The following is a 23,069-nucleotide window of genomic DNA, read 5'->3' on the forward strand; positions in this document are numbered from 1 at the left end:
TTTTGACAGTGAGGTGAACCAGCTTGTGTTTGTATCCTTACCTCATTGGCGATGGATGTTGTGTTGTGTAAGCGGCTCAGCAGGACCTTTGTTTGGGCGCAGAGAGGCGACTTCAGGTCTTGTGGAGGTTGTTGAATTCTTCAGTAATGTTCTGTTGCATGTTTGAATGAGAGTCATCTCCGGCTTGAAGAGGAGGTAACACCTAGCTGTCCCTTTGAACCCAGGTGAGGTGATTGGCACGCAGTCATCCTTGTGCCAGATAAAAGAAGAGCAACAGAGTTTCCCCGTGGACAGTCACGCCTCTGAGCCAGAGCAAAATGTCAGTTCTTCTGTGGGTGAGTAGCGTGATCATTTACTTTTGTCTGCACTTGAAGTACAATTTCTGTTGACTTGCAATCAATCCTCTGTACCACATTTTACAACCAACTTATCACCTTGCAAAAGAAATCCCTGCAAAGTAAACATTCCAAAAGAAAAAATAGCAGTCCACATAAGCAATCATTTACAACTGCAGTAGGTTTGTTCTTGACCACCAAACATCTGTATCAGCTAAGACTTTTCCCTCCTGGGTTTTAAGAGTGCTGTCTTCGCAAATACATTACCCACGTTATGTGTGTTCACTTGCAGTGGTCCCTCTCTTGTCTGAGTCGGTGAGCCTTCTTCTCCTGTGGACTCAAACCTGGAAGGGACCAGTGAATGTGCAGCACTTGTGCCGTTGTGCACTGCTTACCCAGCTGAAGCGGGACACCGGGTGTGGATAGTTTTGGAGTGAGTGTCGGATGAGCGTGTGCATGGGTTTATACATCCTGTATGTGCACAACCCTCTGACGTCTCTCATTGCTTGGGCCATCCTCCTTTATGTGAGGTGTTCAAGAGAACAGAATTAGTTTGTTATGCAGCATGCGTGGGATAGTGCATATGTTTACCCGACAGGCTCCCTGAAGCCCACAAGTATTGCTTTAGAATGAGGAGTGATTTTGTTACTGATGTAATGTTAGAAGTGTGAAGTGGGCAAAAAAGTGAAAGAGCAAAACTGTGTAATTTACATAGGATATTAGATTGATGCACACTTCTCTAAACTTCGGACTTTATTACAGTCCAACCAGAGTCCGGTTCTTTCACCATCCTCACCAGGTCTGCATCACATGATATCCACCTCCCCCAGTGCGCCACCTCCAGCTCTAAGTCTACATCCACTGCCTTATACACCCCATCTCCTGGGGGACAAACCCCTAGAATCATCCCCACCATGTCAGCCCCACAGACCACTCCTGCTACTCTCCAACCTACCTCTCCCCACACCACCCTGTACCCCCACGTCTTTCCCCCTCTCATACCCCACCCTGTACCCGTGCAAGCCTAACATCCTGCAAATAACGCATAACAATAATAAATCAGTATTACATAGATTCCATTATAAATATCAATTATATAAGTAAATACAATTCATTAAATAATTCTCAATTCATTAAATAATTCTAAACTATTCATTTCCTAATTAACTCCCACCCTACAATCCTAACCCGCTGCAGCACTATAAGTTGCTATTAAGAACCTAAAACTACAAGCTGTTTTAAACACAATTAGTAACATTTATATAAACAATAGTAACACAAAAATTCATGTATCAACTAAAACATAATACAAAATAATATTTCTAACCACTATTAGGGTGAACTATATTAACGACATCAGTATTTATTTACAACAATATTACTTACCTCAAAAACAATTTTCTTGTCATCGATATTTATGCAGCGCAAAAGTTGTGTGCCGTATTTAATTTCCAATATTTCTGTCTCTCAGTATTATTAAAACTAAATTTTGTCAGAACACCGCACAAACCCTTTCCCTGCTTTCCTCAAGAAGCTTGTTAAGTCCCTTCTGCTTAAAATATATCTACTGAACTGACCAGTTGCTGCCCTTTGAATTCCCTTAGAGTGATGAGATGACTCCTTTCTGTCTCTCTCTCTCTTCCTCCCCTTTTGAACTCTCTCGCTCTTCCCCCGTCTCTTACAGCTAAACATTGTTTATTAGCTGTTCTTCTACTCAAAACTGTAACCTCTTATTACTCTATGTACTGCAGATCATTTGGGGTCAAAGAGCAAGGAGTTGACACAGTGTGAAACACACTCAGAGATTTGGGGGTTCAGTGCTCCCATCTTTGGAATGCCTTTAACCTCACCTTAGAATCGAAAACCCAAGTTCTTTCAGTTCACAAAACACCTGACTTGTATCTCCCATTGAGGAATAACGGTTCACCACAGAACTCCAAGCTTCCAAGCGAGAATGCCGTAAAATTGAGAAAGCCTGGCGCCAAGAACCCTCAATGAGCAATTTCTCCGACCTCAAAACAGCCATGCGCAAACACCACCAACTCATCCGGACCACCAAACGGTCCTTTGACAAAGAACGCATAGGCAGCAACACACACAACAGCAAGGAACTCTTTGCCATCGTCAAGGAACTCACCAAACCCAAATCCAGCACCATCGACCCTCCACACTCCCAAAACCTCTGCAACTCCCTCTCCAACTACTTTCACCTCAAAATCACAGACATACATAACAGCTTAACAGCATCAGCACCCACCACCCACCACCATCACCACCACCGACACAACCAACAACACAACGCCCTCCCACACCAGCCAACTACACACCAGGACTCCCACCAACGACTAATAAAATCGGCAAAACCATGAACTCCATCCACTCAGGCTCCCCCACAGACCCCTCTCCCCACCACATTTTCAACAAGGCCAGCCAAATCATCGCTCCCCAGCTCCGTGCCGTCATCAATAGTTCCTTCAACACCGCAACCTTCCCAGATGTTTGGAAGCACGCCGAAGTCAATGTGCTCCTCAAAAAACCCAAAGCAGACCCGGAAGACCTCACAAACTACCATCCCATCTCTCTCCTACCCTTCCCCGCAAAGGTCGCTGAGAAGATAGTCAAGGCCTCCCAGTCTGGATTCCGGAAGAACCACAGCACTGAGACCCCCCTCATCGCCTGCACAGATGACATCAGGACCAGAGTGGACAAGGGCGAGACCGCCACCCTCATCCTCCTAGACCTTTCCGCAGCATTCAACACTGTATGCCACCAGACCCTTCGCACACACCTTTTTGACGCCGGAATTCAACACAAGGCCCTGGACTGGCTCACCTCCTTCCTCGCCGAAAGAACCCAAAGAGGTCACCTCCTTCCCTCCCTTCCAGTCTCCAGCCACCAAGATCATCTGCGGGGTCCCCCAAGGATCCTCCCTCAGCCCCACTCTCTTCAACATCTACATGGCCCCTCTTGCCAACATACTCCGCCCCCCCACAGAATCACCATCATCTCTTATGCAGACAACACCCAGCTCATCATCTCCCTCACCAGGAACCCAGCCACCGCCAAGATAAACCTGCATGCCGGACTCCTCGACATCGCCAAATGGGTGACAGCAAGCCACCTCAAACTTAACTCCAAACAAAACAGAAATCATCATCTTCGGCCCCAACTAGACAGCATGGGACAACTCCTTGTGGCCCACCACCCCCAACACCCACCACCCTCGCACACAACCTTGGCATTGTTCTAGACTCATCTCTCTCCATGTCCCTGCAAATCAACACCATATCGTCCTCCTGCTTCAACACCCTTCGCATGCTACGCAATACTTACAAATGGATTCCTTTTAGAAACAAGAAGAACGGTCACCCATGCCCTCATCAGCAGCAGACTGGACTACGGCAGCGCACCCTACACAGGGACCACAGCCAAGCTTCAAAGAAAACTCCAGGAAATTCAAAACGCAGCCGCACGTCTCATCCTCAACCTCCCTCGCCACGAACGCATATCCACCCACCTCAGATCCCTACACTGGCTGCCCATCAGCAAAAGGATCTTCTTCAAAGCCCTCATCCACGCTCACAAAGCCCTCCACAACAGTGGACCGGCCTACCTCAACGAACGGGTAAACTTCGCATACCAACTCGACAGCTCCGCTCTGCTGACCTCGCTACAGTCCCCGCATCACCGCACCATCTCTGGCGGCAGATCCTTCCCCCCACCTCGCCGCCAAGACCTGAAAAAAAAAAACACATACACACACACACCTACACCGTAAGACATTTTTTGATTGAGTGATACAACTGTTGCCGTCCTGACTTGACTTTGACCTGCCTTTCTGTGACAGCCGCCTACATTGTTGTCACTCTAGGGTCCAGAGGAAGCATAAAGTAATACACAACATTTTACCAAACTCCTTGATAAATAATTTGTGTTTGGGTGTAACTGTCCAATGATTTCCCTTTGTCTGACACTTCTGTTAGTTATGTTTATATGAATAGTTTGACCCTCCTCTCACTTTTATGAAGCCCTCCAACTGTAATGAAAGCAGTAACCCACAGCTCTTTGTTCCAAAGGCCAGTTGGCTGTGGGTTGTTACAATAAACGTTAAACCTTTTCATTAGCAATTCCTTTTTTGCAGGGAAGGGAGTTTTTGCGCCAGTTTCACACGTCATTAAACGTGAAAAAGATGTGTTTTTGGTGGATCCTCAAAACTACAATATAAAAGAAGTTTCTTGTAATCCTTCAGGTGAGTATTCATTCTTTCCTCATAGTCCCTGCGCTCTGCTCATTCTTTGTGATGAAACTTTGTAGGCTCGAATACCTGTTCGATCTCAGATCTTAATTTTTTTACTTTGTGAATTTTATGAGCTGAAAGAGTAAGGAACCGGTCTCTGAAGCAGTGACCGGGATCAAACTCAAATATTTGCAATGAATATCAACTTATTTCACAGTAACCATTCGTTCCCCACTATCCATCTCCACAGGAAGTGACATCACTGCATTATCCAGCACTCATCTGCACAGAAAATTACATCACTTCCTATCTTCTCACTACTTCATTCAACTCCCACTACTCCATTGCTTCCTGCTTAGGGCAGATACCGATTAGTGTATGGCCTTTTTGGACATATTAGGGACCGGAGAACCTTGTGCCACAACCCATGCAACACTGGAAGCATAAAGGTAATGTGTGATTATGTGCCTCATATTACCAGGCCCCACAATCACACCCAAACCTAGACAACACTCTCAGGGCATCCTTACACATAAATGTAAACTCATACAAACCCCACTAACTACTGTACACCTAGAAACTACAGAACACAGATTCCAGCTCAGTAACTCTTTCTCTGCAGGACTCCATGCACCAGGCATCACAGGTCTCATCACCTGTCACAAGCCTGGTGTTCTCTTCATGACATCTTTTTTTTTTTTTGTAAACATGTTTTTATTGATTTTTCAAGAGAGCCATACATTGCATTGCAAACAGATGTCATCAATAGCAAAATGTTGTTGATTACAGTAACTCGCTAGGCTCTCCCATGTTAAAGTTAACAAACAACTAAGAACTTGCGTACACTTCCAGGTCTGCACAGTCTGATCAATATTTCCGGATTTTATCGACGTAGAGGTTTAGGGCGTTCTATTGTGGAAAGGCTCTATTGCCGCTAGTGGCGGGGGGGCCCCGCTGTCGCGCGGCGAGGGGTGGGGGTTCGGGTGGCCTGTTGGCACTGTTTGGCATGTGTGCGTTGGGGGGTTTGATGTGCTGTCAGTGGGGACGAGGCGTTGACAACAGGTATGTATGCTTCCCCTGGTATAATGGTGCATTACTGCCGGGTCTAGGCCCGCAGCCTTCTAGGTGAGCGCGACTGTCTGTAGTTCAGGGAGGTCTTTCATCGTTTTGGGCTTCTAGTCTGGAGACTAAAACGCCCCAAGCTTCGCAGCCCGCTTGTCGCAGTCCCCTTCATGCTAAATTTATTAATACCTGGTGTTCAGCGCGGGCCCAGCGGAGCATGAGGGCAAGCCAGGCTTTCAGGTCGGGTGTGTTGGGAGCCTTCCAGTTCATCGCTATCAGTCTTTTGTACATTGCATAAGCTAGATCTACGAACCTGTGCAAGTGTTTATTTCTTTTCGTCCTTGTCCTGAGACCAAGTAGGCAGGACTTGGGATTCGCGTCTAGGTTGAGCCCCCTCATTTCCAATTAAGCTGTGACCACCCCAGCCCATTCCCCCCCGTATCCGCGGGCACTCCCAAACCATGTGGTAGAACTGTGCTGCTGGTGTTTTGCATCTGGGGTAGGCTGGGTCCGTCTCGGGAACATACGTTTAATCCTGGCTGGCGCCAGGTATGTCTGATGTGGATAATTAAACTGTGTATATCTGAATCTGGAGTTTCTTGAGACCTCACGTGTGTGACTCAGAGCTTTTGGCCATTCTGTCCCTGAGATCGGGGTAGGCAATACAGCGTTCCACCTCTCCCAAGCTTTCTGCAGGTTGGGTTCCGGGGGTCTGTTCAGAAGTTTATATAAATTTGAGACTGCTTTTCCCTGGGGGTCCCAGTTCAGCATATGGTGCAGGGTGACTGAGGTATCTGGCTCTAGGTCTCCGGATGCCCATGTTTTCCTGATTGCATGACATATTGCGTGGTATGCCAGGAATTGCCCCGGACTGATCTCTGTGAGGGCCTGTATGGCTTTAAAGGACATTAATTTTCCTTCCTCGAGGCAGTCTCCCACTGCATTTATGCCCACGTCTGTCCAGATTGTGGGCGAATGTGAGCCGGCCTCCACCCACCCGGGGAGCCGTTCTAGTGGGAGAAGCGGTGAGTAGGGAAGTTTTTGGGCACCCTTTTGAATATACTTCTTCCAGCATGCGTGTGCCGCTGTCATCAGTGGGTTTTCACGTGTGCTTTTGGTTTGCTTATCCATCAGCCATACGAGCAGGGGGACTCCCTGAAGTCGGGATTGCAGCCAGATAGTTTCTGCTGAGCTGGGTCTATGGAGCCAATTTAAGATCCACTGTAGCTGTGCGGCCGCGGAGTAGAGCTCAAAGTTTGGGGCGCCCAGCCCGCCCGTAGCCACCGGATGATGCAGCGTGGTGAGTGCGACCCGCCTTCTGCCCTCGCCCCACACCAGTTGCAGTAGGGCGGAGTTCAAGCTGTTGAAAAAGCTTTTGGGGATAATAATGGCAGGGCCGCGAAGTAATACAGCAGTCCAGGTAATATCAGCATGTTTGCTATAGCGACTTTACCCAGTGGTGAGAGTAGTAATTTATTCCAGAAGCATAATGAGCTCTTTACAGAGGTCACCGCTTTCCCCAGATTTCCATCCCTGAGGTCTTCCGCACTATGATAGACGTTGACCCCTAGGTATTTAAATGTATCGAAGCACCATTTTAGGTGGCCTGACAGGGTGCTCTCTTGCCTCGCTGGGGGCCAGCTGGCTAGTGGGAATATACAGGATTTCCCCCAGTTAACTATTAATCCGGAGATCCTTCCGAACTCAGACAGCAGTGACATCACCGGGGGCAGCAGCTCCTCCACTCTACGTATGTATATCAAGGCATCATCTGCGTATAATGATATGGCGTGGAGAGTGCCGCTCCTCGACACCCCCATTCTTCTTTTTTTGCACAGACGCGTGCGGCTAGTGGTTCCATCGCTAAGGCAAATAGAAGGGGGTATAGGGGGCATCCCTGCCTTGTTCCCCTGCTGATCGAGAAGCTCTCTGATATAACTCCTCCCGTCTTCACCCTGGCCTGTGGGGCAGTGTACAGAATGCATACCCAGCGTATAATTTTTGGTCCGATACCCATTAGCTGCATGGTGGCAAACAGAAAGTCCCATTCTAATGTATCGAACGCTTTTTCTATATCAAGTGATATCACCGCTTCCTCGAATGCGGTCAGGAAGGTATTGCGTTTCGGGATGAATCCATTCTGATCCTCGTGTACCAGAATGTGCATGTAAGGAGCTAGCCTGTTGGCCAGGATTTTACTGAGTATCTTGCAGTCTAGGTTTAGCAGAGAAAGAGGTCTGTAGGACCTAACGTCAGTGGGGTCACGCCCCTTCTTCCAGAGGACCACTATCATTGCCTCCCTCATTGTGGGGGGCAAGATCCCGTTGATCCCTGCTTCTTCGATCACTTTTAGGAGATGTGCGTTAAGGTGTGTCACAAAAGTAGAGTAGTATTCTGATGGCAGGCTATCTGTCCCTGGGGCTTTATTCCTAGGTAGTTGTTCGAGGGCCTTGTTGAGTTCTCCTAGTGTGATGGGGGCCTCTAGTGTCTCTCTATCGGTGTGCGTTAGTTGGGGCAGGGGAGAATCTGCTAGAAAGGACCCGAGCTGTTGGAGGGAGCATGATGTGCTTTTGGTGTATAATTGTGTATAATATTCCCTAAACGCGTCATTTATTTTTACCTGCGTGGTAGCCACTGCGCCTACTCCTATTGCCCCGATTGGAGGGCACCGTCAGTCCTCCCGCAGGAGCCATGCGAGTAGCCTACCCGGTCTGTCGCCTTCCGATTTTAGTTTAGCCAAGTGGTATTTGTGATCATGAAGGCGTAATGTGGCGTCGGCGTTTGCATATTCTGCGCGCGCATCCTTTAGTGACGTGTATGGCGTTTCATTGCGGGCTACTGCGTTTTCTAGTGCTCTTAGTTTCTTCTCCAGCTTGCTGACCTCTGCATGGAGTGTACGTCTCACCCCCCATGTAGTGGAGATACAATGCCCGCGGATCACCACTTTGTGTGCGTCCCACTTCACCGCTCTTCAGTTTGTGGTGCCGATATTTAATTCCCAGTACTGTTTTAGCGCTGTTCTCAGTGTGTCTGTGAATGCAGGGTCGTGTAAAGCTTCCGCTTGTAGCCTCCATGTTGGGATCCCCTGGCGCTTCCTCCCCCAGTCCAGAGTTATTTTAAGCGGTGAGTGATCTGATAGTGTCTTGGCTAGGTATTCTATCCCGCTGGTTACTGTGCAGATTTCCTGGGTGCCCCACAGTAAGTTTATCCTGGTATGTACCTTATGTGGTACTGAATAGAATGAATATTCCCTGTGTTGTGGGTGCTTAATGCGCCATATGTCATGGAGGCCCATGTTACTGGCCCATGTTGATAATGGGCGTCTGAGGTATCTATTAGCTGTTGGGTGTGTTGGGAAGTTAGACCTGTCCAGTGCTGGGTCCGGCGTGCAGTTGAAGTCTCCACCCCATATGGCGGGTGTTTCGGGGTTCATTAATAAATCTGGGGTGAGTGTGCACAGGAACTCGGGCAGCGCGCTATTGGGGGCATATACCCCTATAATTGACAGTTGTTTGCCGTCTAACTTACCCTCCACTACCACATACCTGCCTTCCTGGTCTATCTTGTGTGATGTTTGGATAAAGGGGACATTCCCTGCTATCCATATGAGGACCCCCCTCGCAAAGGTTGAATAGGATGTGCCCACAATCTGTCCTCCCCATTTACTGCGTAGGTCCTGCAGATCTGGGTCCCGCAGGTGGGTTTCTTGTAGGATTGCGATGTGTGCCATGGCGTTTGAGTCGTGTATGCACCCTAGACCTTTTGCTTGGGGTCCCAAGTCCCCTGACATTCCAGGTGACTATGTCATATGTGTGTGTGCTATAGGCTGTAGGTTGGGCCGTGTTAATTTTGTAAAGGCGTGTCTTGCACTCTGCCCCCCGAGACGGCCCAGTCGGTCTCCCCCGCCCCCGGCGGGCGGGCCCCTCACCCCCGGCCGCATGTCCTGTGTTGTGAGCAGACCTGTAGTGCACAAACTAGTAGTTACCCTCTTTCCCTCCCCAACTGGATCCCGTCCACAACTGTGAACTTGCAACAAGCTACACACCCAGTTTAGGTGCGAGCTGAAGTGTATCCATGTGGATATCTGTGGGAGAGCAATGATACTATCTGGGTGCGGCTCATTGTAGGGGCTCGCATCCTTCTGCAGACACGGTCTGCGGGTGAGTTAGGGCACTCCCAGGGCGCGGCTATCCTTCCCCCCCCCGCCACGCTCCGCCGCTAATTACGCGCAGTATTTGTAAAGGAGTTATCTCCAGGAGTAGAGATATAAGGATACGTAAGTTCGGATGATGTAACCACCCACTTCGAGTGGGGCTCGCAAAGTTCAGTTCTACTCTCCAGCTGTGGCGGTCGGTCCCTCTGGGGGGACGGGTCGGTGGTGCTCGTTCAGAGTGTGTCTGCAGTCCTGGGGGTGAGCTCCGGGCCCCTCAGTGCCTCTGTTAATGTGGAGTCCGAGCTAATCGAGTCCGACTCCGAGCCTTCCTCTGGGTGGGTCCTGAGAGTCTCAAAGGAATTCTGTGTTAGCAGGGGAGTTTCTTTTAGGGCCCTGGCTCTCTCTTCTGCAGCCTGTTCCTCTGTGGGTTGACCCCGGGGCGCCTCTTGGATCGTTTCCGTGACTTTGTCGTTGACCAGTTCTCGTCGGTGCCGGTTGCTTCGCGGGGGTGGGCGATGCCCCTAGCATGCATCCACGTCCAGGCGTCTTCCGGTGAGGTGAACACGTGGGTGCGTTCATCTGTTAATACTCGTAGTTTGGCAGGAAATAATAATGCGTACTTTATATCGTTCACGGAGGCGTTGTTTTGTTTGGGTGAAGGAATTGCGTTGCCTTTGCACTTCCTGAGTGAAGTCTGGATAAGCGTGAACAGTCGAGTCCTCGTACCTGAATGGGCCTTTGCTGCGAAACTGTTGCAGTATCGCATCACGGTCTCTAAAATTTAGGAACCTGGCTATCAACGGTCTTGGAGGTTGACCCGGCGCTGGGGGGCGTCCGGGAATCCTGTGTGCTCTTTCCACTGAGAAGAATTTTGATGGGACTCCATTCAGGACCTCTTTAATTAACAAGTGTTCCAGCAGGAGCTCTGAATTTTGATCCAATGATTTTTCAGGAAATCCGAGAAACCGTATGTTGTTGCGGCGGGACCTGCCCTCCGCCTCCTCTGCTCTTCTCAGCAGTGTCTTTACTTCTGTATCTAGGCGGAGAATTTGTTTTTGGTTATCCGCTACTGTGGGAGCCAGTTCACTTAGCGCCTCTTCCGTTGTCTTCACTTTATCGGATAATTTGCGATGGTCTACTCTGAGGATGTTCAGATCTTGCGACACTGTATCTATCCTGCTCTCCAGTGAGGTTTTTGTGTCCATGATTGCCTGTAGTACTTTCTCGAATTGCGAGGAGTGGGCCAGGAGTGTGGACTCCAGCGACTGCAGGGAGGGCATATGTTGTTGATCGCCAGGTGCCTGGCCATGTGTGTTCCGATCCTGTTTTTTTGCTGATTTGGGCCTTCCGGCCATTTTGTCTTGTCTGGTGTGTCCTGATTCCACCTGCAACCACACGTTCACCCACGTTCTCTGGGCTATTCAAGCAGGGGGGGCTATATGTCCCCTCGGGGCCGCGCCGGTGTACGCTTCGATTTTTGAGGTTTCGGCACTCCTGGTGATCCTCAAAGTGAGATCTTGCTCAGGCAGTCAGGGATCTCCTGTCACCAGGTCGCCCGACCAGCACGGGCAGAGGAGGGGCAGGAACGAAGGGGGGGGCAAGGTCCACACACCCACGCTAGCCCTCTGGCCGGCAACCAACTTCAGGCCCTGGATCCTCTGTCAATGTGAGGTGGAAGAGTGTCATTTCCGTGTGTGCGTGCTTAGTAAGTTCCAGGCGTGCTCAAATTCTTTAGAACAGTTCCGCACTTGTGGTGCAAGTCGGCACCATTTAACATGAGATATGACTTGGCCTGATCCAATCCGGCCCTACACGTGCCCCGTCTGTAGTGGCATCAACATCTACCTGCAGGCCCAGGGTCTTCCCCGGAGGGAGGCGCACCACGCCATCGAGCATGGGGTAGGGGGGCACCCCCAGGGGTCCTTGGTAGGTATTTATCCACCGTCCTCCGCCCCCCCTCATGGGCAGGAGGGGGAATCCGCAATGAGGAGAAAGGGGGGGGGGGGGCAAGGGCCGCCCAGGGACCAGGTGAGGGCTCCCAGTCCTCTCGGTATCGGCCCCCCAGCTGCCGTGCACCCACCTCGCCGTCCGGTTCTTCGGATTTGGTTCAGATCCCCGCTTCAGGGGGAGACGGCAGCCGCGGCCTCTTGGGGAGGGCGCGTCATCCGCGACCGGGTCCTCAGCCGCCCGGCAGAGCCTGGAGCTGTCAGCGGCAGGTGGGGGGTTCAGGGAGCGGATCCCCCCTCCGCTCCTGAGTCGCCGTCACCTCTGGCCTCCTGTTGTGGCCCCACGGAACCTTCTGCGAAGGGGGGGGGGGGCGCGTCTCTCCGCCTGTCCGCAAGTGTGGAAAGGGCACCCACCTGGGGCCCCTGCTGCTGGTCCCCTGCTGCTCGCCGGCCCCCCTCGCAGCCGGCGGGTGGGGGGAACTCCAGAGAATGAAAGGCGGGGGAGGGGGGAATGCCCAGGGCAGTACAGTGCCTGGATGTGGGCTCACCGCCCTCCCGAGGCGGCCCGCTCCCGTCACCGCGCACCAACCTCTTTGTTCAGGCCCCAGGGCAGAGTCCCGATCCTTGCGGCTAAGAAAATGGCGGCCGCAGCTCCCCGCGACGCGCAGCTCCCCGCGACACGCAGCTCTTTAGCGGCCTCTCCTCGCGGCCGCTCGAGCACTTCCAGAGCCGCCAGCGAGGGGAGAGAGGCTCCCGGAGCGGATCCCTCCTCTTTCACATAACATCAGCGCCCCAGGAGCGCCCCGCAGATATTCTGTGGCAAGCCCGAGACGGAGCGCTTAATTAAGCGTCCTTCCCGGTCGCCATCTTGGCTCCTCCCCTTCTCTTCATGACATCATCGCATGAGCTAGACATCCTTCTTCCCACAAGCCACAGCATCGGTCATGTGGAAGGCGCATATAACAAGGGAGGAGGCCTTGCTGTCGTCCATAAGTCCTCCTTGTTTTGGATCCTAGACAAGCAAGTGACACAACTCCATGGAGCTCCTGACATGCCATTCCCCACTCTCTGCAGGTCAGACAGTCTCCTTCCAAATCTCGACTGTCCTTGCTATCTCATCCAACTGACTCTCTCTCACCATCCTCTTGGGTGACTTCAACCTCCCAGACAACATGGGCACACTCTGCATGGTATCACATCATCAGACAGCCAACACTCCAGAGATCATATCTGTTAAATGTGTGTATTATATGGTGTGGTTGTGCAACCTCGCTGTGTAATAACTCACGATACTGACTTGAGTTCAGTCAGCTCATTTGTTAAGTGTGGGTATCTGTGGCTTCGAGCAGGTGTAGAGCGTTCAGAAGCACCAAAACAACGAAATAAGAAAACACAAAAGAAATCCAACACCAATTTATAAAAATATATTGTATTTTTATAACTTTTTAGACACCAAAATTAACAAAATTGACTAACGGGTTCTCGATTTAAAAAAAAAAAAAAGTAAATCACTGATTTGTACGCAAAATTACATGAAGCATTGGTAAGCAGAAAGTTTGAAAACATTAATAAAGCCAGAAACTCCAAGTTTGCAAAAACTCTCCGGGTACTCAACTATTACTTTTCTGTATTTTTATTCTTTCTATGGACAGATTCAGAGGGTCATTCCGAGTTTGGTGGGCGGCGGAGGCCACTCACCAAACTCAGCCTGCCACCTGACCGCTGGTGCCATCAGGACACCGCCAGCCCTATTACGATTTCACCGCAGGGCCCGCAGGCGGAAACACTGCGGTGAAGAGGGCCTTAACATTCCGAGCCAGCGCCAATGTGGGGGTGCAGCAGCACCCGATGCGCATTTCACTGCCTAGGGGCAGTGAAATGCTCGACCGGGCTGTGCAGGGGGCCCCTGACACCCCTATTTTGCCAGCTTTTCCAAGCGGTGTAAACCGCCATGGAAAGGCTGGCAGAATGGAACTCGTAATCCGGCGGGCAGCGCTGCCTGCCGGATTACTACCACTGGGTCCTGCAGGCTGGAGGCTGACTCCAGCCTGGCGGTGTCGGTGGTATTACCGCGGCGTTTCAGCCGCAGTCGGAATGTGGTTGATACGACCGCCACTACAGCGGCAGTCCGATGGCCACCCAGAGTCTTGCTGTCTCAAGGCCGCCAGACTCAGAATGACCCCCCTCAGACTCTTGTTTAGGCCCAAGCATTTTTTTCAAAGCACATTTCACCAGGTTTTTAGTATGTGGCACCTCTGTTGATGATGGGATCTGACACAAGAATTAGAACAATAGTGCAAAAATTGTGTTTATGATTTTGTCTAGCTCTGATTAAGTCAGCTGCTACACATGCAGCAATGACGAAACACATGTTGACTTGGGCATACTTGATGGGATTTGTCTGAATCAACACGATTATGACTCATGAGAGACTGGAATTGCTCTGAAGAAAATGCTTGGAACTATACAAGACACTGAATCCGTCCAAAGAAAGAATAAAAGTACAGAAAATGTAATAGTTGAGTGCCTGGAGAGTTTTTTGCAAACTTGGAGCTTCTGTCTTAAGGAAGATTGGGTGGCTCTTCCTCTCCAGGGAACCACATTTGTGGGAATATACTCATATACTATGTGAGAGAGTGCGCCGTGTACCCCAGAAATCAACCTGACTTAGGGTCTCATTATGACTTAGGCGGATGGAAGAACCTGTCCATCGAAGTTCTGACTGGTAGGTTGCCACCAGTTTGACAGACTCCCCGCCAGGCCCAGTACGAGTTTCCTGCTGGGTCAGCGGGCGGAACCTCAGTTCCCGCCCACTGGCCCAGAAGGAAACGGCCTACAGTATGGTCTCCAGCTTGTAATAGAGCCGGTGGCAATGCTGTAGTGCGTAGGATGCACCAGCACCCATTGCAAAACATTGAACATTGAGACAGTGCTGGCTGGGAAGGCGGGGGGAGGGGTCAGCACTGCCCATGCCAAGTGCATGAGCAGTGCAGGGGCCCCCTTGGGGCCCCCAGTTCTCCATCTCCACCAGCCTTTTTCATGACTGTGTTACTGCCATGAAATCGCTGGCGGAGAAGGGTGTCGTAATCCCCAGGGTAGCGCTGCTTTGGCAGATTAGGACCGCGACGAACGCTGGGATGACTAATCGTGGTGGTGCGACCAGCAGTCCGACCACCACCGCGAGTCTGGCAGTCAGTAGACCCCCATACTCGTAATTATACCCTTAGTGTTAAAGCTAGGTTTGGGTACTTTGGCCCGCTTTGGAAGACCAACTCTGGCAGGGAATTGAGGGATGTAAAGAAGGGCAGTAAAGGGTTGTAGGAGAGTTACCTTGTCATCAAAGCAGTCTCAAGTCCATTTCCAGGTTCTGTTGGTTCAATGGAGTGGTCCTGATGCAGGGGATACAGGATGCTGAGGATGCTGTACAGTCGATGGGGGGGTTTGATGGGACTAGTCCACGGTTCAGGTGGGGTGGCTTTGACCCCAGGGGTCGATGTCCCCCGGAGTCCTGTTGGATCCAGCAAAAGTCCAGTTACCGCTGAGTACTGGTCTCCAGTCAGAGGAAAACCAGTGGTTCCCTTTGATAAAGCCTAGTGTCTGCTTTGGGCGACCAAACTGCATGCCTCCAGCTCCAGCAGACTCAGGTGCAACGTTTGAGCATTAGGACCGGCAGTCAGTAGCGGTCAAGTTATTGTGGCTATTGACTAGCCAGGACAGGCTCCCTCAGCTTTTGTGGTCCTAGTGCTGTCACAGGAAGCCACCCAACTGGCCTCTTCTGTCTGGGGATTCGGAGCAACTATCCATGAGCCAGGCCCCACAGGCACAGTCTTCTCTTTGCTACCCAAGATTAGCAAGTGCCGTGCAACCGTTGGTGCAGCCTCTCCTGCCAAGTCCATCCTGGTTTTAGGGGCCTGGATGGGACCCAATGACGAAGGATTCTACTCCTGAAGTGGGTGAGGGTCTAACATAAGAAAAAAGATTTTCTTTCTTTTCTGTGACATTAACTAGGGTACTTTGTTGAGAAATTGAAGGGTTGTATGCAGACAGGGATACCCTTTTGTCGGATTTCGGCACAGCCACATCCAGGACACCATGAGACTGCAGAGTAAGATACATAACAAAGTTAAAATAATGCAGCAGACATTTTCTATCTATGCACCTAGGATGTGAAACAACATTCCCTTATCCATCAGGACTGCTTCAAAGCCATGGTGACTGGTGCATAGGGGGTGCTAGGGCACAGTCTCACCATCATAACACGAGAGAGGAACTTGTTGAAACATAAACGAGTGATTTGACATAAGTTAGTTTGTCTTTTACATGTTTGAGGCTTGTCTAGCAACAGGTCGAGTGCACAAGTCCGCAGCACAGTGTTTCTTCGCTGGGCTCCATGGATTGCATGTGTGTGGTAGGCACTTTTCATGTCAGTTTTCTCAGATGCACAATCTGGTTTATATGCTGTGCATCCTCTTTGAAGCGTAGCATGTATAACTATGCAGGCCTGCTTGGGCGGTGGGAGCTTTTCTGTCCCATGCCCTATCAGGTGGTGGGAGGGAGCGAGGCAAGGGTAATCCCTCATGCCCTAGTGTGACTCCTGATGGGACTGGCAGATCTCCTTGGCGAGAAGGGTTCAATGTGGCTACGGGATCGTGTCTTTCTGACTGCAACTCCAGCGTCAGTGACGCTCACAGTGTCAACAAGCTATTTTTCAAGATAATCTCTTCACTCAAGGATGCTAAGGTTTTTTAACCTTGTAAAGGCACTTTAGTTTTACATCAGCCCAATTTGTGATCTCTGCCTGCTCTAACTGCTGGCATTTTGTGGTCATGCCTCTGTTGACATTGCCACAATAGTGTCAGTGTGCTTTGTTGCGCTTGACACTCTCCAAAGCTGTGCCCATGATGGAACCTATCTGCGCCAGGCTTGGACTCTGACCATGCACCCACATGCCCCTCACATCTCTCCCCGAGGCTCACCTTCTGCGCTGTTTATTCCTGCACCTTCTTCAAAGCCTCTCACATTAATGAACGTCCAGTTTCTAGTGTCACAGGAAGCAGACGTGAACTTTTCAGGCGCCGACCTGGGCATTTAGATGCAGAGGGTGGCGGTCGTGTGTGCTGCCCTGCAGTTGTCCGACGAGTGCAGCGCGGCTGTGTAAAGTCATTCATGCACCTCATTTCCTTGCACACTTTCTAGTGTAGGTTGTGTTACGCCTCTTTTCTCTTCAAAAGGGAAGCCTGCTAACTAGGTAAGATTCTATCAGAATATATGAATCCTGGCAACATCTGTCAAAGACCCTCTCGGGGTGTGCTCTGATTTTCTACATATGGCCCAGGCTTCTCCAACGAGCACCTGTTCGCTCCCCAGCCTCTCCTGTGTGCAGCCCAGCCTATGATATTAGAAGCATTTGGCCCGTTGAAATAATACATGCATCCCAAAATGGAAATGGCTATATTCGATATCAAATGTGTATTTTCAGAACTCATCAGGTGCTATTTGGAAAAATAAATGACTGGATTTCAAAAATGTATTTAAGCTGATATTTGTGTGGTAAATCAGAAAGCGCTGGGGGGAGTTATCAGTGTGATTATAAGCCTGGTGCAGATGTATATACAATGTTGAGGCATTCCGGGCTGATAAAGACCTTTTTACAATAATGCTGGCAGCTCTGCTCAGTAAACTGAGCTGATCATCTCATCTTTCGTGCTCATTATTATCTCACTAATATTAGTAGCTCGTTACAATTTTAATTGACTATTAGTAGCTCTTATAACGGGAAAGGTTGGAGACACCTGGCCTAGAAGGTTAGTATAGATGGATCAACATTGCACCCTATTAAACACAAGAGAGGGTTTTCTACTTGATATTGGTTTATGAACAAAATGGAGGCTCAGTGAAAAGAAGTAATGGCCTAGGATCACACAAATTGATTGAAAGTCTTGCCCTAGGATCACACAATTTGTTTTCAGGAAAGTCAGGACTCCTCTCAAATTTTCCAGTTTCACACTGTGGAATGCAGCCACTACATGGATGTTGAAGGCATAGCCACTAGACCACATTACATCCTGTAAAAGCTCAATTCGTTTTGAACTTGAAGTTCTGAGAGGACCTCGCTCAAGCTTTCAGTGGCTCACTGTAGGAAAGCACCCTCTTTCTTGACATGGTTAATCCGATTTTATGCCTGTTGTCAGTGTGTTTGACTGTGTCTGCTGGGATCCTGCTAACCAGGACCCCAGTAGTTTTGCTCTCTCCTGTAAATTGTACTTTTTCTTTCCACAACTTGCATACTGGTGTCCCCCCCCCCCCCCCCCCCATGTAAGTCCCTAGTATATGGTACCCATGGCATTGGGGTCCCAGGGTCTCCCTATGAGCTACAACAGTTATTCTGCCACCCATAGTTAACCCACGCAAAGGGTTCTACAGGCCTGCCATTACAGCCTGCGTGAAACGGTGCATGCTCCCGTTTTCACTACATGCCACTGTAAGTCACCCCTATGGTAGGCCCTCTCAGCCCAGAGGGCAGGGTGCAGGTAGCTGTGTGTGAGGGCACCCCTGCACTAGCAGAGGTGCCCCCACAAACTCGAGATCCCTTTCCTGGGCTTTGTGAGTGTGGGATGCCTTTTTACACGTGTACTGAACATAGGTCACAACCTGTGTCCAGCTACATAATGGTAACTCTGAACCTGGGCATGTTGGGATCAAACTTGTCAGAATCAAACCCCAATGCTGTTGCAAGTATTGGAAGTATGATCCCATGCACTCTGGGGGCTCCTTAGAGGACCCCAGCAGTGCTACCACCAGTCTTACAGAGTATTCCGGCCAGCTCAGCTGCTGCCACCCCTCAGACTGGTTTCTGCCCTCCTGCTGCTTGATCTGATCAAGCCCAGGAAGGCAGAACAAAGGATTTCCTTTGGGAGAGTGCGGTAACACCCTTTCCCTCTGGAAATTGTTGTGACTGGCTTGGGAGGGGTAGCCTCCCCAAGCCACTGGTTTGCTTTGAAGGGCACATTTGGTGCCCTCTGTGCATAAACCAGTCCACACCGTTTCAGGGAACACCAGTCCTTGCTCTGAAGTGAAAGTGGACAATGGAAAAGGGAGTGACCACTCCCCTGTCCATCACCACCCCAGGGGTGGTGCTCAGAGCACCTCCAGAGGGTCCTTGGGTTTTGCCATCTTGTTTCCAAAGTTGGCAGGGGACTCTGGGAGCATCTGAGTGGCCAGGCAGGTGACGTCAGAGCCCCCTCCTGATAGGTGCTTACCTGAACTTTGCATGTCTCCTAGATAAGCCTTGGCTGCTCATCCTCAGCTACTCCTAGAGAGCCAGGCTTCTAGACACTGCCTACACTTCACTAACAAGGGATAACAGGACCTGGTATAAGGTGTAAATACCATACGTACCCAGCACACATCACGCCAGCTTCCAACATTGGTGGTGCAGCAGTGGGATAAGCACTTGCAATTCCCTTACCACTCTGTCACTTGGTCCTTTCCACAGGAAAGACCACTTAATAGCTAGGGATCCACACATACACCTAATTTCAGGACGTAGACCTTCATTATGACCCTGGCGGCGAGTGATAAAGTGGCGGTAATACCACCAGCCTGTTGGCGGTAACTACCGCCAAATTATGACCATGGCGGTTGTAAGGAAATGCCTCCTTGGCATGGTTACCCCCTGACTTTTCCCTTTTACTGATGCCAAGTTATGATTTGAAAGTGTGCTGGGACCCTACTAACCAGGCCCCAGCACCAGTGTTCTTTCCCTAAACTGTACCTTTGCTTCCACAATTGGCACAGCCTTGGCACTCAGGTAAGTCCCTTGTAAATGGTACCCCTGGTACCAAGGGCCCTGAGGCCAGGGAAGGTCTCTAAGGGCTGCAGCATGTCTTATGCCACCCTGGGGACTCCTCACTCAGCACATTGCCTCCCAGCGTGTGTGTTCTGGTGGGGAGAAAATTATTAAGTCGACATGGCACTCCCCTCAGAATGCCATGCCAACCTCACACTGCCAGTGGCATAGGTAAGTCACCCCTCTAGCAGGCCTTACAGCCCTAAGGCAGGGTGCACTATACCACAGGAAAGGGCATATGTGCATGAGCACTATGCCCCTACAGTGTCTAAGCAAAACCTTAGACATTGTAAGTGCAGGGTAGCCATAAGAGTATATGGTCTGGGAGTTGGTCAAACACGAACCCCACAGTTCCATAATGGCTACACTGAAATCTGTGAAGTTTGGTATCAAACTTCTCAGCACAGTACAGGGGTGTGGAATTTATTAAAATATCTACTTGTCCAGGGGACAGATTGCTTCTCAAATCTACTTGTCCTGTATAAAGATCTACTTGTCCCTTTGGTGCCATGTAGTGTGGTGCCAAATTATGGCAGCAATCTCATTATGTAAGAGCTCTGATAATAGCCTCTCTGATTATGCCAGGGCTACTACCACAGTAGGGCTTGAATACTTGCAGTTTCAATCCCTACTGTAGCAATTTCCTTATTTTGCCACCTTTCTGCAGATCTGCATACTGGGGCAGGGGGGAGCAGTAAGCAATAGTTCCAAGGCTGGAATGCCTTTGAGTCTGCAAACCTACTAACCTGCATATTTTAAAGATTTTCACCAGCTTCTCTCTAATATTTTCCCATAATAAGAAAGGTTGGACATTTACTCTTGACAATGGCAGAATTAGAACTTCTTCCAGGGTTGGGAAGAAAGTGGCTGGAGGGAAAATGAACTTGTAAATGCTCAATAGATTTTCACATGAGCAAATCTACACATGCGTATTTACCCATGCTAAAATACAGTTCACAAATATTTTATAGGGGTACGACATATACCATGGGTGCACTTTTGTGACTTTCTTTAAGAATTTGCGGCCACATGTAGGTTGGTTCAGATTTGCGACTCGCAAATCCGAATGTAGGATGGTGTCCCTGACACCATTTGTGATTCGCAAGGGATTCGCAAATGCCCACCTCATGAATAATCATGAGGTGGGTCGCAATTTGCGACCCCCTTGCGAATGGCGGCCCTCACAGCGATGGTGGCCTGCTGGAGACAGCAGACCACCATGTCTGTGACTGCTTTTCAATAAAGCAGTTTTTTTTGTAATGCAGCCCGTTTTTCTTAAAGGAAAACGAGATGCATCACAAAAAACGAAAAATGAAACGTTTTCGTTTCATTTTTTCAGAGCAGGCAGTGGTCCGCAGGACCACTGCCTGCTCTGATTTTTTTTTTTTACAGTGACATTCACAATGGGGAAGGGGTCCCATGGGGACTCCTTCCCTTTTGCGAAAGTGTTAGCACCCATTTGAAATGGGTACAAACTGCGATTGGTTTGCGCCCGCGTTCGCAAAACAATCCTACATTGCACTGCGAGTCGCAATTAGGAAGGGAGCATCCCTTCCTAATTGCGAGTCGCAAACCCGTTTTGCGATTCGGTAACCAGGTTACCGAATCGCAAAACTGGGTTTGTGCATCGCAATGTGCTTTTTGCACATCGCAAACAGCGAAAGTCGCTGTTTGCGACATGCAAAAAGCTACCTATATGTGGGTCTTGGTCCCTAATTAGGTCTGGTGTTAACAAAGACATTTTGTTTTTATTAAACTTCTATTTCTCTCTCTTTCGGCTGGCTTTACTGTGAGTGATTGCATTCTGCTTTTCCACAAGGAGCATATTGGCACATAAAGTAGTTTTGTTCAGTGTCAGGAACTACAGTGGCAATCAGTGACGTAACGAAACTGGAGGGTGCCCCTTTGCAAAGAACATGGAGGAGCCCCCTCTCCAGACTCACTCAGGGCAGGTGCTGGGCTGAAGGGGCCCCCTGGAGGGCGGCTGTGGGGCCTTTGTTATGCCACTGGTGGCAACGTGTGCTTTTAGAGTTCAAAAACATTTTGGGGGTTTTTTGCCAGTGTTTGTTACAATGTTGAGGGCCTGGTAGCTCCCACAAAAATAAAGTGTTACAAAAGCCATGTCAAAACAAGACACGCATTGATGAAACTAAAAGACTTATAAAAATATGTCAGATCCGTTGGCTTTGTCAGTGTTTGTTTACTTTCATGCTTCCCATAATCGTGTTGAAAATGGTTACACTGATTTTCCATTAGAAATATTTTTGGGAAATACTAGCATGCATGAAAACATTTTACTAAATGACACTTCATTTGCATCTAATCAGAGAGCATTCTGGGAGCATTACACTTAGCCTCATAGCCTAAACGTTTCAAACATCTGTATACACGTTTTTTTTTTTTTTGTACTGGAACCAACGTCAGTAGTGAAGTGTGACCTTAAAACATTTATTTACAGCACTCACCCTAATAATGAAGGCTTTCAAATAATGAACCATAAATACAAGTTCGAACAGAATTATCTTTTGGAAACACATTACCTCAACTGCAGAGAGTTCCACTCTCTGTAAACAGGCAGCCAAAGGGTTTGTGCTGCAGAGGGTTGGGCCTCCTTGTCCCAAGGACAAAGTAAACATAAAAACTTGTTGCCCTTGACCCCAAACAAGATGTCCCGGGCGTCGGGCTATAGGAATTCCACATCCCTGCAATAAATGCACACTGATGCCAGTGTGGAATTTATTGTAAAATGCACCCAGAGCGCATCTTAGAGATGCCCCCTGAATACCAATCCGACTTCTAGTGTCAGGCTGACCAGTTTCTGCCAGCCTGCCACAACCAGACGAGTTGCTGGCCACATGAGGAGAGTGCCTTTGTCACTCTGTGGCCAGGAACAAAGCCTGTACTGGGTGGAGGTGCTTCTCACCTCCCCCTGCAGGAACTGTAACACCTGGCGGTGACCTCAGAGGCTCACCCCTTTTGTTACAGTGCCACAGGGCATCCCAGCTAGTGGAGATGCCCACCTTTGGCGGCAAGGCTGGAGGAGATAATGAGAAAAACAAGGAGGAGTCACCCACTAGTCAGGACAGCGCCTAAGGTGTCCTGAGCTCAGGTGACCCCTGCCTTTAGAAATCCTCCATCTTGAGTTTGGAGGATTCCCCCAATAGGATTAGGGATGTGTCTCTCCCCCCCCCCCCCCCCCCGAAACAAGAAGAAAGACTGCTGACCTGAAAGCCCTGCAGAGACGACGGAAGACGATAACTGCTTTGGCCCCAGCCCTACCGGCCTCTCTCCTGACTAAAAAAACTGCAACAGCGACGCATCCAACAGGGATCAGCGACCACTGAGGCCTCAGAGGACTGCCCTGAACCTAAGGACCAAGAAACTCCCGTGAGCAGAGTCTCTGCTCAACAATATTGCAACTTTCCTGCAACTTTCAAAGACTTCACTCTTCCCGCCAGAAGCATGAGACTTCACCCTCTGCACCCGA

The 23,069-nt window shown here is 49.7% G+C and overlaps 1 protein-coding gene across 3 annotated transcripts in view; it reads left to right on the forward strand.

Annotated features, from left to right (window-relative positions):
* Positions 1-23,069, forward strand: part of LOC138286726 (uncharacterized) — a 232,705-nt gene that overhangs the window by 92,518 nt on the left and 117,118 nt on the right. For 2 of the 3 annotated variants that reach the window (XM_069227247.1, XM_069227248.1), the window contains exons 5-6: positions 225-335; positions 4,477-4,584. In XM_069227247.1, coding sequence (XP_069083348.1) covers positions 225-335; positions 4,477-4,584 — 219 coding nt within the window. The remainder of the gene's footprint in view (positions 1-224; positions 336-4,476; positions 4,585-23,069) is intronic. The other variant, XM_069227249.1, reaches the window with a different exon arrangement.

Source organism: Pleurodeles waltl, chromosome 3_2 (genome assembly GCF_031143425.1).
Source record: "Pleurodeles waltl isolate 20211129_DDA chromosome 3_2, aPleWal1.hap1.20221129, whole genome shotgun sequence".
Taxonomy (NCBI): domain Eukaryota; kingdom Metazoa; phylum Chordata; class Amphibia; order Caudata; family Salamandridae; genus Pleurodeles; species Pleurodeles waltl.